Source organism: Macaca fascicularis, chromosome 11, assembly GCF_037993035.2.
Source record: "Macaca fascicularis isolate 582-1 chromosome 11, T2T-MFA8v1.1".
Lineage (NCBI taxonomy): Eukaryota > Metazoa > Chordata > Mammalia > Primates > Cercopithecidae > Macaca > Macaca fascicularis.
Window position 1 is genome coordinate 110316382 of NC_088385.1, and position 18222 is coordinate 110334603.

At 38.1% G+C, this 18222-nt stretch overlaps 1 protein-coding gene across 5 annotated transcripts in view; it reads right to left on the reverse strand.

The window, feature by feature from the left end:
- C11H12orf42 (chromosome 11 C12orf42 homolog) overlaps positions 1-18222 on the reverse strand; it is a 193170-nt gene that overhangs the window by 90816 nt on the left and 84132 nt on the right. For all 5 annotated transcript variants that reach the window (XM_005572046.5, XM_005572047.5, XM_045365795.3 and 2 more), the window contains one exon: positions 1402-1470. In XM_005572046.5, the coding sequence (XP_005572103.3) occupies positions 1402-1470 (69 nt within the window). The remainder of the gene's footprint in view (positions 1-1401; positions 1471-18222) is intronic.

Consider the following 18222-nt stretch of genomic DNA (forward strand, 5'->3'; position numbering starts at 1 on the left):
CGTTCTAACTTAAGCTGTCAGAGGAAAGGAGTGGCACCCAGGGGGCACTGGTCTGTGAGTTCCAGAGGCATCATCTTGCTGCGGTATGAGCTAAATGCCAACTCTCATTGTCACCTGCACTACTCCTTGATGAGAGAATGGATCTGTGGTCACTTTTCATGAAGTGTTGTCTTCTAAGAGCCTTGACATACTAGTTATGGAATAGTAGTAATAAAGGGACTTTACTGGGGCCTGTTTCCTTTCCAACACAGTCCATTCCGGGAGTCATGGAATCCTTCAGTTGCACAGATCCTTGAAGTCCAAATGGACATATAACTAATGAAACAGCATATTGCAGATACCTTACTTAGATACATTCCTCTGCTTTAGTGCAAAGTAAGAACAGGGAGAAAACTAGGTCATGTTTTTCAACTACTTCATATTTTTCATGTTTTCTACTATTATTGGCCTTTTCCATTAATCTTAAAATGTGATTTTCTACATCTTTGATTTCTACTCTTGAATTGTATTTCCAGTCACCATATGCTACTTTTCTGCAAGCTGTAATTTAAGCCAGTACTGCTCACAAATTTTGAAAAAGGGAGTCCACAGAAGAGAAAACTCTCTCCTCCTCATGTGCTTGGGATGTTGTGATTTCATCAGTGTTGCTGGACTGTGTGTTCCTTTTTAGAGGAAGTTGCAATTCCCTTCATGGTAAATAGGAAGGAAATGAAGGTGATTAAAGCCCTTAGGATGTAAATTTCAGTGTTGGCCAAAAGGTTCTTTTTATCCCAATCCTGCTTTTGTAAACAAAGCTCCAGTGGGACTGAATCTGGAAAGCTACCACAGCTCCATGACAACTGGACTAGCCAGCCATGGTGACCATCTCCATGTTCACATCATAGTCATTTATAGCCATGCATATGCACATCGTAGGGACAAACATTCACTTTGGCTCTCACCAAGAAAAAGAGCATTAGCAACCAATTAGTAGAAGATGGTACAGGAGAGGAACACTACTAACAGGTCAACTTTTTGCCTAGTGAACTCAGCTGTAAATTTTTATGGATGATGGTAAGATAAAGTTATTGCCCTAGTTTCTGTATGTTGGTCACATAAATGCACTGAAAAGACCCCTAATGTACTGTGATTTCTATTCTTGGACATCAGTGGATGATACAGGTTTTTCTAGGTGTACATATCTGTGTGTAAAGAATAAGGAGGTAGCATGACTCTCAAACAGAGATCCAAGGTTTTCTAGGAAATGTCTTTTAACATCCTTCTTATTTTAAAATGTAAAAAATCCTTTACTAGTTATAAAGTCAAAAATACAAAGGAACAAATCTGCTTACACGTAAAGCAACTGAAGCCAAAAGGTCGGCACTATGGAGCAGCCCTGCACATAACACTCCACTGACTCACCTTTGCATGGGGTGTGCTTCTATCCCACAGGGTGGCACTGCTCACAATGGGAATGTAGCAAGGGGATTTCTGAAACATTAGAAACAAGGCATTTAGTATCACTTCAGTAATTCTTAGAAAGAAACATTTCCATTCCTGTGATGGTTTCTAGGCAGATCAGAAGCTAATTCTTTCAAACAATGGCTGTTCATTCACTGAGCACCCGATATTGCCCACAGCACTGTCCCAGGTGTTTTGGGAACAATGGTGAGCCCAAAACACAGTTCCCATCCTCAAGAGTCCAGAGGAAGCCACGGGTAGTAACGAAATAATCACACAAATAAATGTAAAATTTTAACTCTGATACATGTGATGAAAGAGAGAGACAAAGTATTTTGAAAATATGGTGATATATTGGGATGAAATAGAATTAAACATTTACACCCTTTGCCATGTGACTCTGCTGTACCTCCCATAGCCCGAAGCCCATCCCAGCTGAGCCCAATGCAGCCATAGTCAACCCACAGGTTCATGAACATAAGTAAGAAATGAATGTTTCTTGTTGAAAGTCACTTATTTGGAGTTGCTTGGCATGCAGAATTATCACTGTAGACACCTGTGACTGAAACAAATATACAAAACATACAATAGATAAACTCAGGGAGGTCAGAAGAGGTAATCCCTGAGGATCTCACAATGGAAGAGAACAAATTTACTTAACTATCAAACCAGACATTTGATTTGAAACTTACTTGCAATTTTACTTAAAATACCAAACCTTAATAAGATAATATCAGGATTTGTTTTCATACTTCTGGTTTTCAATTCAGTGCTTTTTATTTATTTAGTTATGCTCCTCAAGGTCTTTGACTTTCTGTTGCCCAGTATTTGCTAAAACCAGTCTGTTAAGATTGGTGTCATGAAGGAGAGACCCCCAAAAAATCTATCACCAGGATACAAGTATATGTCAGAAAAACAATGGTGAGTCTGCCACTACCTTTCCCAGAGGTGATTAGAGTCTAAAGCAGAAGGTAGTAACCAAAGAATCACATAAATAAAGTTAAGATTCCAACAACACTAAATGTTCTGAAGGTACAGAAACAGGTGGAGTCAAGGAATATAGATTATGTAGACTTGGGTGAGGGCTAGAGACAGAAACTGAGACAAAAATGGAAGAAGAAACAAGAGCTTCTCTGAGATTAAAGTACCATGATAGAAGAATGGTGAGAAGAGCAGTAGAAGGGGGCCCAAGGGGGAAGAAATAGGTAAAATTACTAGAACTTGGAGTAAATAATTGGGGAGGGTAATAGATTTCACAGCACTGAAGGTGAGTAGTGCTACCACTGTGATGCATTTGTACTGCTGCCAAAGACAGGCGGGGTGCATGGGCCCGCCGATATGTCCTCCCATGAGATCAAGAAAATGTGTCTTCTACCTAGTATCCCTGACATCAACTCTGTGCTGGGCACATGGTAAGCATCCAGTCAATGCATTGAAAGAATGCAGGGGAACTCTCCTGTCATCCCAAAAGGAATGTGGTGTCACAGGCTGTGGAGCCAGAAGGAATTCTAAATTGCCAACATTTGCACTTGATAGATGAGGAAACTGCTCAAGATCACACAACTATGTAGTGACAAGCCAGGGCTCAAATTTCAGCATCTGGACTTTGTATTCTACCCATCGTCCTCTGTTGGGTTATCAGCACACATGCATAGCCTTCGAACCTCAGCTGCCGGTTTGATTGGAAAAGCAACCCCATGTCTGCAGGGAGGGGAAGGAATTTCATTTACAAAGCAAGAATTACCAGGGGGAAAATCAGGCCCATCCCCATGATGTGCATCTCAGTTCTCCTCCTCCATGGACTTCCTGCCACTCACTCAAACCATGTACATTCACACATGTGGTATCTTCCAAGTAGGCAACCTTTGCCCAGGGCAATCAGCACGAAGCACTGAATGCTGTCCCAAACCACCCTGCTCTGATCCATTTTTTATTTCAGTGGAGATTTCTTAGTGCCACTCCTCAGAGCTATGCAAGTTGTGGATGGCACAGCAGGGTGGCATCATTCACAGAGACTGTGATACAAAAACAGTACCTTTTAGGGTAGTTCAGTGTACCACCTGACCGTCTATACAACGCAGTCCTGAGATTTCTGTTGTCCAAACAACAAGACTTTATGGTAGCCAATAGCCCAAGGAAATCATGTGCATTCTGATTGCCTTGGTTTTTTAATTTTTTATAAAGCATTATTGAGATAAAGTTTATGTACAAATAGCTACATATATTGGACATATCTGCAGGAAGAAAGAACAATTAAGGAATGGGAGTACCTTAGAAACCTTTACCTTGAACTTTTAAGCAAGACGAGGAGTCCAGAAAGAAACAGACTAGGAGTACAGGTAGAATTTCCTGGTAAACAAAAGAGCTATTGTAATCAACAAGGCAAAAATAAATAACTAAAAAGCTTGAAAGAATAAAGTAGCTGGGATATTCATTGCCAGTCATTAATCTGATTTTCTAATGAATATGGTATTAGGCATTCATTAACAATCATTTGTGTTTATGTTGAACAGTGGATGTATAATGAAGGTTGGTAAATGAAAGCAAAATTAAACCAGGGAATTCTGGACACTTATAAAGCAATTAACTTGTTTGGCAGTAATTACACATTGAAAGCTAAATCAAGTGCATTTAGAAAGCCACAAGAGTCGCCACATAAACCAGAGGTGCTTTGCTCTAAAATAATAGAAAAGCCTCTCTTTCTTTCCAAATGAAAGAGAAAGGCAAAAGTATGGTATAAATGACAAACAAGGCTCAGGTCTAATGAAAAGAAATACGGTTACAGCCCATATGTTAGAGAAGAGGCAAGTTATGAAAAAATAGGACAGCTCAGCTAATTAAAGGAGGAAAAAAAAAGCCTTTTGTAACAACAATGATGTGAAAACAGGTGGTATGTGCTAGAGAGTTGAGGTTTTTGTTCTGTTCACGCTCATAGGCATGCACACACATGCAAGCACACACATACGCATCTATACACTTGAACCACCTAATAGGTGCGTGAAGAGTAAAAACTGAATCCACCATCAGGTCCTTGGAAGGCCACAATATCTCAGAAGCAGGTCTTTGTCACTGACGATTTTGTAACATGATTCTCCAGATGAGTGTTTGACCACAGCCTTTTATTCAACCTAGCGCATGGCATTAGAGATCAGTCATTGAACACTCTCTGGGACTCTGTTATTTAAAAAGGGGGAGGGAATAAGGTACTATGGAAGATACAAAGGCGAGACCCAGGGAGAAACCATGACTGAACTGGTGATAAAGCAAAAGCAGTAAACATAAAATTTCATGCATCTACAAGATTCATCAACAGAAATGTTAGTATAAAAATGCATTTAAAATCCAATGAAGCTTTCAGATAAGGAATGAATTTTCTCAGAATTTTCAACCCTACAATATACTAGCCAAGAAATGCTACAGAAGTGCTGTTTTTGTGTATCTGTGTGTGTGGAGGGGCATGTTCCAACGGGATGATAAGGCTGGAGAAGGGAGTCGTCAGATGAGCCCAAAGGTCTGAGCAAAGGGATAAAGTTTTTCAAACTGGAGTCTTGATCATGCTCCTCAAAAAGATCTGAAGATTCATGACCTCTTTCTGTCTGACAAATACCTTCACAAATAGGGAGTTGTAGGCTCTCGAGGGTTAGTAACCAAAAGAAAAGTTCCCAGGGGGATCTATAAAGGGCAGCTGGCTTTGTGGAAACATTTGCAGAACGCTTGGGTGTCAACTATGCTGAAAGCAAATACTTGCTTTGCCTCTAAGATTGGAACGGAAACCAGGAGATAGCTTTTGAAATCCTTGCTTCAGTCATTAAACTGCTACCAAATAAAATAAAAAAAAAAAACATGTTTGCCTTGATGTGGGATAGTGCATTTCTTTCTAAAGAAATAGTCTCTTTAAAATGTTAATCATTTTCTATCCAAGCAGAGGATCAGACATTAAGATGAAATACTTGTTTCTCACTTATTGAACCCATTTTAAATATTTAGGTTGTCTACTTAGTTCTAATCTAATGTGGATTGTTTCACTTGCAGTTAACTTGGTTAGAAAATTACTGCCTGATTTTGGCCAAGATCTCATCGATATACCAATGTTCTATTTCATTCTCTTTGCAACAGACCCAATGCCATTCTCTGAGACATCATAGGCAAAGGCATTTAAATATCAATAAATTCAGGGAATACATTATTCTTAAAGGCACCTACTACTAATCCAGGGCTTCTTACATTTTACTGTACATCCAAATCACCTGAGGAGTAGCTAAAATGCAGATTCTAATTCAGGAGGTCTAGAGGAGGGCCTGAGATTTTGGTTTTATAGCAAACTCCCAGGTGTTGTTGGTTCTGGAATAGCAAGGTACTGATCTACTGATCTTTGTAGATAGCTGCTTTCAAGAGGTTATATGGTCAAGACAAGACATAACTGAAGCCCTGGAAAGAGATCAGTTCTTCCCCAAGAAGAGACCTGGATAGCGCAATGTATCAGAAATTAAACAATAGAGGAATATCCATTAGAGATGAAACATACAAGGAAGGGGTCTGGTCACCACTGCTTCTAATCATCTATGTTTCCCAACTGCCATGGCTTTGCCGACACTTTTCTCTCCACTTGTCCAGATGTTGAGATTAAGACAATTCAGCTTATCAAATAGTTATTGGTTTGCCATGTACTATGTTCAGTACCAAGGATACAAAAATAAATGAAGCATAATGCTCCCCTGGTGCAATTACAACATAGCAGGATAAAGACTGTGAAAATGGATGCATAAGGTACCGGGGAGCTCATCTACCAGACCTGAGGAGAAGATTTAGACAAATGTGAAGAATCAGTAAACACTTCTTGGAAGAGATGTCAGCTGAGCAAGATGTTAAAGAAAGAGCAAAAAGAAAAAAAAATCCAGTTGAAAAAGAATAAGTAAAAGTAATGTTAATAGAGGGTCAGCATGGGGAAAGTGTAGACTGAGAGAACATTCTGACTCTGCTATGAGCTGCTGCCAGGTCAAATAGTAGATGTGCCCTGTAATAACTCCGTTTATCCTCCACCAAAGGACATTGAGAGCCAACAATTTTTATCCTTATTTTGTAGATGAAAAATCTGAAGCCCACAGAACTCAAGGACAGCCAAGGCAATATCACTGCGTAAGTGGTTGGAGTTGCGATTCCAAGGTGAGCCTTCCTAGTCATAAAGTCTGCAGACTCTTCACAGTGTTCAGGTGTCTCCCATCAGGATGACTGCAAAGGAGGAGGGCATGAGACAGCCAAGTGATTGAAAAAAAGAGATTGGCATTGTATTTTTACATAATGATTTTAATTTTTATTTTTCTTCCTTCAACTAGTATTTTGTTTAAATACACAGAAAAATACAGTAGACCTTTGACCAACACATGGGTTTGAACTGCGCAGGTCTACTAATACAGTGATTTTCTCCCATATTTGCCACCCCTGAAACAGAAGGTGAACCCTCCTCTTCTTCTCAGCCTACTCATTGTAAAGACAATGAAGATGAAGACTTTCATGATGGTTCACTGCTACTTAACAAATAGTAAATACATTTTCTCTTCATTATGATTTTCTTAATAACATCTTTTCTCTATCTTACTTTGAGAATACAGTATACAATATGTATAACATACAAAAATATGTGTGTTAATTGTTTCCGTTATTGGTAAAGCTTCCTGTCAACAGTAGGCTATTAATAGTTAAGTTTTGGGGGAGTCAAAAGTTGTGTATGGATTTCTTATTGCACAAGGGCAACTGCACCCCAACCCTCATGCTGTTCAAAGGTCAACTACAATTCATCCCAATCCCATAGTGATTTAAGATTTTAACCGCCTTGAGGAAGGCCTCCCGTTGACAAAGAATTTTGTACCCTTTAGACAAATGAGGTTTCATTCTTGCTCACATGCTTTAAAAGGTTGAGATTTTGAAAAATAAGATCAGACAGTAAAGGCTGAGACTGGACCAAGGGAATTGTGGACAAAGCCACAGCTAGCCCTATGGAGCCTTCAGGCAAAGCACAAAATAATTATTATCATCATCACAGTAACAATGGCACGCCCCTCTTGGCAGATAAGGCCCCATGGTAGCACTTAGTCTAGCCATTAAATGCACCAAAATTTTAGCCTCTTCCTATCCCCTTGGCTTGGAGTCTTGTGTAAGGTATACCATCCAAACTTACATGGTGGTCCTGATTGTGGGCACCTTCCCCTGGAGTACATAGTATATCGTGAATATAGAAACTAGATTCTGGAGAGTGACATGGAAATATAGGCTGTGGGTATAGTAAACACCATTTTTAGGAATTTAACCATGCATGAGAAACAAGAGATGGAGCAGCAGCCAGATAGAGCAGCAGGGTCAAGTGTTGACTTTTTCTCCCCCTAAATAATCAGAGAGATCTGGGAAAGCTTAGAAACAGAGGAAGAGGATGTGGAGGTGAGGAAGTAGGCTTAACACACACAATAGTCAACTTTAAATTCAAAAGCATCAGCTCTTAATTCTAATCTTCTCTTCAAGGAAAACAAAATCATCTAGGAGGAAAAGTTTCTCTTTATCTAAGAAGATATAAACCTGATTCCTCTCTCAATAAGTACCAAGTCTCAAATTTGAATAAAATAACTTATTATTTGTGTATGATTATAAAACTGATTCCTCAATTTGTCATTGACAGCCACTAATTTCAGAAGCCCAAGAGTAACAATGGGAAAATGGATTTTTAACCTATAGAGTATATAGATTATTGCATTTTATTAAAGTATAGCTTGTAGACAAGCTTCTTAAAGTTTCAACAAACTGTTCAAAACCAAAAACTGTATATTTTTTGTCATCTCCTGTTTTAACTGTCTCCTAGCTGAAAGCACAAAAGCGCATCTGCTGGTAACTCTTCCCTTCCTCTGGTAGCTAAAAAATCCAGGAGATGAACAAGTTACATTTGATGTATCCATACATTAGCAATTTCATTATAAATAAATGATCATAATTTTTAAGCATAGATTAACATAGTAAACTCTTTAAAAGATTAACCTTAGTAATAACCAACAGGAATAAAGAGGGTTAGCATTTTAGTTAATCGCATATTTCATGTTTTATCATGGTTACCATTTCAGAAGACTCATTGAATTTTTAGGAACCCGCCAGTCTAGTCAAAAGAAATCACAAATCCTTAACTAACATATGCTAACTTTTCTTTGAGGAACAAAAGAAGCATCTTTGTTTGTTCCTCACCAGCAAACACTGAGCCATCTAAAAGGAGTCCTTTCAGTGGTAATGTTAGCAGGGAAATTCAATTGTATTTAATTAAGTTCTTCCCCCAAAAACTGCACACAGAAGCATCAAAGAGGTTATCAGAGGTCAGATGCCTGTCATGACTTTCTGACCCTCCCAAAATGCAAAATAAAAGATAGTGGTATCCCTGCTGGTAAGATGGGCTTCCACATTTGTGTCTCTCCCTTTCTGCTTTAATTTAATAGCAATCAGCACAATATGGCTGCTTTTTTCTGAACAATAGGACGGGCAGAAGTTAGATTTACAACGCTGCAAGGGGGAGGATAGGAGACAAGGGAGGCTCACTATGGCTTTTAAGGTTCAATAAGAACATCACTTTGATACCCATAAAAAAAAAAAACTTGAAAATCTATTTAACATTCATTGTGGCCAAAAATGGACAGATGTGCACTTCTCAAATCTCGTAGTCTAGAATTATCTTAAATTGTCAACTTTTTAATAGATCTTTTTTTAAGATGGGTATGCAGATAAATAAGACTTCTTCCTACCAAAAAATAATTATGATATCGTGTCATGCATCTAGCAGTTCCTTGACTTTAAAAGAATGTATTATTTTCATCATGATTTTTATTTTCTAAATTTTATAATTTTCACAAGTCTACTAACAATCTTATATTGAGCACAATATACTAAGATGGTCAGAAGTACAAACGTGTTTTATGAAACCAGGGAAAAGTTAATTAACCCAAATGTTATTTAGAGTCTTGAATGTCTAATTGCAAATGAATCCCAGACATGGAACTTACTTCCTGAGACATTTCATATTTAGGAAATTACATTTCTAAGTGACACTGTAAGGAGAATCTCAGAATCTGGGGCCCAGAATACATCTTAAAGATCATTTAATCCAACATGCCAGCTGATGTTGAATTTCCCCCATAACTCTCCCACCCCACTGCCATCCAGTCAGTAGTTGGATAATTCTGCTAAGACTTCAAATTCACTGTTTCTTGCAGCCACTCACTTCCAGGGAGACACTATTTTCAGAAGCAAAAATTGAAAAGCCTAAACTAAAAGGAGCCTTAATTTTGAGGTCAAGAACCCTAAGTGTTAATCCTGCTTCTCCAGTCAATTTAGGATCTTAAGTAATCCATTTAATCTTCTCTGTGCTTGTCTGAAAAAGAAGCAAAAATACTTGTGTGATCATCTGTGAGCCAAGATCCTTGTGTTCCAATTTGTGTGTTTTCTCCTACAGAATTTTTAAGTCAGGACAACTTAAATGCCAACTCACACCAAGTGGGGAGGGGCTCCCTGGAGACGCTTCCAGGTTTCACAGGAAAGAGGCCCTGACTGACGGGCATGATTGTCATGGCCACAAGCAAGCCCCAGGATGGATGGGGAATATCTACCCATACTTCAACCATCTTTGTTCTAGGTAATGCCTTGGAAAGAGCTGCCAGAAGAATATTTGAACTGTATCTTTATTCCAGCAAGAATAGCATGGAAAGCAGGGCAGGTGAGAACAGAGGAGTTATTCCCAGGGTGGTTCTAGTCTTAGGGATCAAAGCAGTCCCACTTTTGTCCTTTCAGACAAGCAAATCAGATTAAAAGTAGAAGACTCTGTATGTTCACGTCTATTCACACTCTTGAAAGCCAGCCACAAGGAAAGCAGGAAGAGAAATCAACGGTTACTGAGCACATCCCAGCAACTGTATGGAGTAGGTACTGTCATCTCTATTTAGATAAAAAAGCTGACTGAAAGATTAGATGATAAGTCCAAGGATACTCAGTTACCAAGCAAGGAGGATTTGAACCAAGATGTGTGCTCAAAGTGCCTCCAAATATACCCCAATAACTTTTACTATTATTCTTAATTTCCTTCAAGACATGTGCACAGAAAAATACTAGACAGCAGTTGTTTCCACCCTCCCTTGTCCACGCTGTAGTGCGTTGCACACCTGCAGATTCATTTGCCAGCCTTATGATCATATCAAGCTAATATGCAGCTAGCTAATTTGCTATATATAAAAAACTATCTCTTTTAGTAATAACATTATTCTAATAGAACTATATAGCCAATTCTATTAATATTTTTAATATGCAAAAGCTTTAAAAATCATAATCAAAAGGGAATTTACTGTCAATTTTATTAAGCAAAACTGTAGCAGTGTATTCTTACCATGACACTCTACTTTTTTTCATTTGATATAATGTTGTCAGATACAATAGAGTTACTATGCAGAACTGAAAGCATAGAAAGTAAAATTGTGATACAAACAATCATTGCTATAATCTGAATGTTTGTATCTCTCCAAAACTCATGTGTTGAAATCTAATCCCCAACCCCTTAATACCATGTGTTGTTATTAAGAAGTCGAGTCTCTGGGAAGTGACTAGGTCATCAGGGTGGAGCCCTCATGAATAGGATTAGTGCCCTTATGAAAAAGAAACCCAGGGGAGCTTGTTATCTCCTTCTGCCATGGGAGGAACACAGAAAGAAGGCATCTCAGCGGCAGAAAGCAAGCCCTCACCAGACACTGAATCTATTTGTGCATTGATCTTGGACTTCCCAGCCTCCAGGACTATTAGCAATAAATGTCTGTTGTTTATAAATTACCCTATCTAAAGTATTTTGTTACAGCATCCTGAACAGACTAAAACAATTATGTATACATGCGTGCACATGCATGCACACAAACACACACACACATACATAGAGGGAGACAAGCAGAGAGAAAGAAATTGACTTAAAAAGTTTATTTGAAGGCTGTACCATACTTCTACTCTAAATATAAGCCATAGAGGAGCCCAAGATGGTTACCAATGCAATGATCACTGGCAACTAACTATAGTGATCAGAGTTTGTAGAGCATAAAGTAAACTACACTCAACAAAGGTGCCACATCAGGACTTGCAACGAAGGCAGCAAAACACCATCCGATAACCCAGGATAAAGCACATTTTCTGAAACTCTTTCTGAAGACTCACATTTTAACTGAGTTTAAATTTTTAACCTTGGAATCAGCACAAGTAAAATGTCATAGTTCAGAACTGAAATGAGAAATATATTGAAGACCCAGCCCATTTTTATTAAACCTCATTTCAACTAAACACTAAGATTGTTTTAACTCCACTAAACAGTAATAACCAAATAAATAGTATTGTGATATACACACGTGCGATGGTGTTTATCAGATAAACTGGAATAAAATTTGAAAGAGACAGCCAGGTGCTGTGGCTCACGTCTGTAATCCTAGCACTTTGGGAGGCCAAGGCAGGCAGATCATCTGGGGTCAGGAGTTCGAGACCAGACTGGCCAGCATGGCAAAACCCTGTCTCTACTAAAAATACAAAAATTAGCTGGGCATGGTGGTGGGCACCATGCTACCAAGAAGCTGAGGCAGGAGAATCGCTTGAATCTGGGAGGCAGAGGTCGCAGTGAGCCAAGATTGCACCACTGCACTCCAGCCTGGGTGACAGAGCGAGACATCATCTCAACAACAACAACAACAACAAAAACACATTTGAAAGAGATTAATGTTCTGTATCAAGAAACAAATGTGGCTTTCCTTTTGCCATGGGAGGATGTATGCTGTTCACGATGGGTAAAGAATGGACCCTGGAGCCTGACATACTTTATTCACCTCTTCCTCCTTTTGCTAGTTCTGTGATCTTCAGTAAATATTAACAAAAGCAATCTTTTATCAAACACCCACTCTGTTCCAGACATTTTACGTGCATTGGCTCTTTTAATCACAGTCATAGATATGAGAGAAAATGATGAGTGAAACAATAATATAAACAAATACGATCCAGTTAAATTTGTTTTTCTTTAGAAATAAGCCATCTTAACAATGGAAAAGGCAGTCATCCCCTAGCATGAGAACCAAATATACAAGGACAGTGGGGAAAAAAAACCAAAGGTCAGTTTAAAACCAAATGGTGTCTATGAAATGTAGTGAAAGTAAGCAAATAATTCTTGCATGATTTTGACCACAGAAGCATAGTAAGAGCTGTGTGCACTTGGTTTCTTCAAAAAGGGGATAGCATGGCTAGCAATGAATATGGCCAAGGAATGTGTGACGATATGGTTAGAAAGGTGGTGATAAATATGCCTACTCTGATCAAAAAGTGCAGCCCTGCAAGACTGCCATACACATTGTACAGACCTCCTCATAAACAGTCAAAAGAGGAGATAAATAAAAATATTAATGTTTAAGGGGGAATAATTTGTTTAAATTTTAAATTCAAGCATATATGTTTGAAAACTTCTGGATATTATAGACTCCTTTCTTTTCTTGCAGATTCTAGCCAGGGCAACGAAATTAATGCATTATATAACTACACGTTCACACTATCTCACCTGTCCCTCAAACCAGTCAACTCTACCACTAGATGAAAACATGGGACTGAGATACCAAAGCCATTAGGCAGCCTGTTCCTTGACGGTTTCCACTTCTGGGAATGTAGGACATTCCCAGAGAAGGAACAGCCAAAGAGGTTATGGCCTAAATTTTCTAGGCAAGGAAGCAAGTCCTATACCCAGTCAGACATCACACCTGGTAAGAAGTGATAAATTGGGGTCTCATCCCAGAACCCCTGAATGCAAAGCTCATGCCTCCCTCACTTTACTCCCCAAAGCAAGTCCGTATCAGTTAGTATTTCCTCTGGCACATCATACGCATATAGCAGATATAGCTCACTGATTTGTTTTTTCCAACTTTTATTTTAGATACAAGGGGTGCATGTGCAGGTTTGTCACGTGAGAATATTGCACGATGCTAAGGTTTGGGATACAGATCCTATCACCCAGGTAGTGAGCACAGTACCCGATCGGTAGTTTTTCAACCCACATTCCCCAACTTCCTCTCCCCTCTAGTAGTCCGCAGTGTCTATTGTTCCCAAATTTATATCCATGTGTGTTCAATATTTACTTTCCACTTGTGAGAATACGCAGAATTTGGTTTTCTGCTCCTACATTAATTCACTTAGGATTATGGCCTCCAACAGCATCCGTGTTGCTGCAAAGGACATAATTTCACTCTTTTTATGGCTGCATCGTATCCTATGGTGTATATGTACCACATTTTTAAAGTCTAATCTACCACTGATGGGCACCTGGGTTAATTCCATGTCTTTACTACTGTCAATAGTGCAGTGTTGAACATAAAAGTGCACATGTCTTTTTGGTGAATTGCTTTATTTTCTTTTGAGTATATACCCAATAATGGGATTGCTAGGAGGAATGGTAGCTAAGTCCTTTGAGAAATCTCCAGACTGCTTTCCACAGTGGCTGAACTATTTACATCCCCACCAACGGTGTATAAACATTCCCTTTTCTCCACAGCCTCACCAGCATCTATTGTTTTTTGACTTTTTAATAATGGCCGTTTTGACTGCTGTAAGATGGCATCTCACTATGGTTTTGATTTGCATTTCTCTGATGATCAGTGATATTGGACATTTTTTCATATATTTTTTGGCTCCTTATATGTTTTCTTTTAAGAAGTGTTTGTTCATACACTTTGCCCATTTTTAATGGTGTTAATTGTTTTTTGCTTGTTAATTTAAGTTCCATATAGATTCTGGATATTTAGCCTTTGTGGGATGCATAGTTTGCAAATATCTTCTCCCATTTTGTAGGTTCTGTTTACTCTGTGGATAGTTTCTTTTGCTGTGCATAAGCTCTTTAGTTTAATTAGGTCCCACTTGTCTATTCTTTGTTTTGTTGCAATTGCTTTTGGAAACTTAGTCAAAACTTATTTGCCAAGGCCAATGTCAAGAAGAGTATTTCCTAAGTTGTCTTCTGGATTTTTATGGTTTGAGCTGTTACATTTAAATCTTTGATCCATTTTGGGTTAATTTTTGTACATGGTGAAAGGTGATGAAAGTATCTTCAGCATATAGCTAGCCAGTTATCCAAGCACCATTTATTGAATAAGGAGTCCTTTTCCCATTGCTTGTTTTTGTCAGCCTTGTTAAAGATCAGATGGATGTAGGTATGTGGCTTCATTTCTGAGTTTTCTAACCTGTTCCATTTGTCTATGTGTCCATTTTTGCACCAGCACTATGCTGTTTTGCCTACTGTATAGCTTTACAGTATAGTTTGAAGTCAGATAGTGTGATGCCTCCAGCTTTGCTCTTTTTACTTAGGATTACTTTGACTATACAACCTCTTTTTTCATTCCGTATGAATTTTATTTTGGTATTTACTCTATTATTATTATTATTATTATTTCAATAGTTTGGGGGAACAGGTGGTGTTTGGTTATATGGAGAAGTCCTTTAGTGGTGATTTCTGAGATTTTGGTGCATCCATCACCTGAGCAGTGTGCAGTGTACTCAGTGTGTAGTCTTTTTTCCCTCACCCATCTCCCACCCTTCACCCCAAGTTCCCAAAGTCCACTGTATCATTCTTATGCTTTTGTGTCCTAATAGCTTGGCTCCACTTATAAGTGAGAACATGTGATGTTTGGTTTTCCATTTCTAAGCTACTTCACTTAGAATAATGGTCTCCAACTCCATTCAGGTTGCTGCAAATGCCATTATTTTGTTTCTTTTTATGGCTGAGTACTATTCCATGGTGTGTGTGTGTGTGTGTGTGTGTGTGTGTGTGTGTGTGTGTGTTTATATATATCATATACATCATTATAATTTTCTTTATCCACTCATTGGTTGATGGACATTTAGGCTGGTTTCATATTTTTTCAATTGTGAATTGTGCTGCTATAAACATGCATGTGCAAATGTGTTTTTCTTTTCTTCTGGGTAGATACTCAGTAGTGGGATTACTGGATCAAATGGTAGTTCTACTTTTAGTTCTTTAAGAAATCTCCATATTGTTTTCCACAGTGGCTGTACATGCCCATCAGCAGTGTAAAAGTGTTCCCTTTCACCACATCCATGCCAATATCTATTTTTTTTTATTTTTTAATTATGGCCATTCTTGCAGGAGTAAGGTGGCATCACATCGTGGTTTTGATTTGCATTTCCCTGTTAATTAGTGAGGTTGAGCATCTTTTCTTATGTTTGTTGGCCATTTGTCTATCTTCTTTTGAGAACTGTCTATTTATGTCCTTAGCCCACATTTTTTATGGGATTGTTTGTTTTTTTCTTGCTGATTTGTTTGAGTTCCTTGCAGATTCTGGATACCAGTCCTTTCCCGGATACATAGAATCGTTTTTCCAGTTCTAGCAAAGAATAACATTGGTAGTTTGAAAGGAATAGCATTGAATCTGTACATTTCTTTGGGTAGTATGGCCACGTTTATTAAATTGATTCTTTCAATCTATGAGCATGGAATATTTTTTCATTTACTTGTGTTGTGTCTGATGTTTTTAAGCAGTGTCTTATAGTTCTTCTTGAAGCGATCTTTCACTACCTTAGCTAGCTGTATTCCTAGATATATTTCATTTTCTTTGTGGCTATTGTAAGTAGGATTGTGTTCTTGATTTCACTCTCATCCTGGAAGTTGCTGCTGCACAGAAATACTACTGATTTTTATACATTAACTTCGCATCCTGAAACTTTACTAAAGTTGTTTATCAAATCTAGGAGACTTTTGGCAGTCGTTCTAGACACAGAATCATATTGTAAGTGAAGAGAGATAGTTTAACTTCTTATTTTCCTATTTGGATGCCTTTTATTTCTTTCTCTTGCTTGATTGCTCTGACTAGGACTTCTAGTATTATGTTGAATATGAGTGGTGAGAGGGGCATCCTTGTCTTCAAAGATACAGAATGTCAGTCTGGATAAAAAGATAACAATCAACCATCTGTTGTCTTCAAGAGACCTGTCTTACATGTAACAACATCCATGGGCTCAAAGTAGAAGGATAGAGAAAGATCTACCATGAAAACAGAAAACAACAACAAAAAAAGAGTAGGAACTGCTATTCTTATATTAGGAAAAAAAAACATACTTTAAACCATGAGAATTGAGAAGGATAATGAAAGACATGACATAATAATAAAAGGTACAATCAAATAAGAAGCCTTAAATATCCTAAATATATACACACCCAACAGTGGTGCACCCAGATTCATTAAACGAGTTCTTCTTGGCCTATGAAATGACTTAGACAACCACACAATACTACTGGGAGACTTCAATACCCCTCTGACAGCATTAGATGGATCATCAAGGCAGAAAACTAACAAAAAAAAACTCTGGACTTAAACTCAACACTTGACCAACTAACAGACATCTAGAGAACGCTCCACTCAACCACCACAGAATATATATTATTCTCATCTGCCCACAGAACATACTCTAAGATCAGTCACATTCTCCGTCATAAAGCAAGTCTCAATTAATTTTTAAAAATTGAAATCATACCAAGAAAACTCTCAGATCAGTCACATTCTCCGTCATAAAGCAAGTCTCAATTAATTTTTAAAAATTGAAATCATACCAAGAACACTCTCAGATCACAGTGCAATGATAATAGAAATCAATATCAAGTGCTTTTGATTTTTAAGATAGCTGTTGAATAATGTTCTGCAAAATGCCATGACCACCTGTGACTCATGCTTTACAGTAACATATGCTTTCAGAGTTTAATTTGGTTTTGAACAGGAGTAAATGTGCCAAAATTCAGACTGTAAGATATTCATAATTAGGGACAGAACACAATAGTCACCTTACGTGAAGAGCAATTATTTAACTTGAATTCATGAATTGCTTGATGGTGTTTTCTTGTGGAGACAGGCACAGCTGCCATGCTGATAAAGTGCCAAATTTTATTCTTTTTTTCCCCTCCTGTTTCCAAGAAGAGAAAACTCTTCTGCCTTTTTCTATAGGTTTCCTCATTCTTTTCAGATGGGTCTACATGATTTAGCAGGTGATTACTGAGGCACCATTGTCTTTGTTTAGTGGTGTTTTTTTATTGGCCTTTCTGCAACTGAGTGTGTATGCATGTGCAACTTGTGCAACACATGGGTCTGTGTGCTAGATGTCATTTTGGTTGCTTGTTTTCGTTTTAATCAAAATTTATGTTATTCTATAGGGATATGCACATTTTCATAAAATAATGTAAAAATTGATATAAAAAGTAATGTAGGTCTAAAAAAAAAAAAAAAAGGTTGTGACTCCCAGTTTTTCAGTTGATTTGGAGAGCTGGCGAAGCTTGCAAAATCTGAGAGAACGTTCTGTGAACCAAAAGGTTTAGTGCATTATAGAGAATGGGGAGAAGTGAGTGGCCCGCTGCACTGGGCAGAGTTCAACATATTGGAAAAATATACACATTTTCTTGAGGGCCTGGAAATCCAGTAATGGCCAGAGAGCAACTCCGCAGAGAGATTTAAATTGGTTATTTTCAACAAGGCAATACAGGAATGATAAATTTCATGGGAATAAAACATCCTCTTGAGACTGAAGAAAGCATTAAAGCATCTGACCTGAGACCACCCCCAAAAAGTACTGTGTTTATTCACACACATGCTACATTTATTACTATATGCAAACAGCTAAAAAAAAAAAATAGTTTGCTTCCAGGAATACAAAGACAGATATTTTTGCCCTGACAAAACTATTTTACAAACATTCTATCTTCTCCGTTAA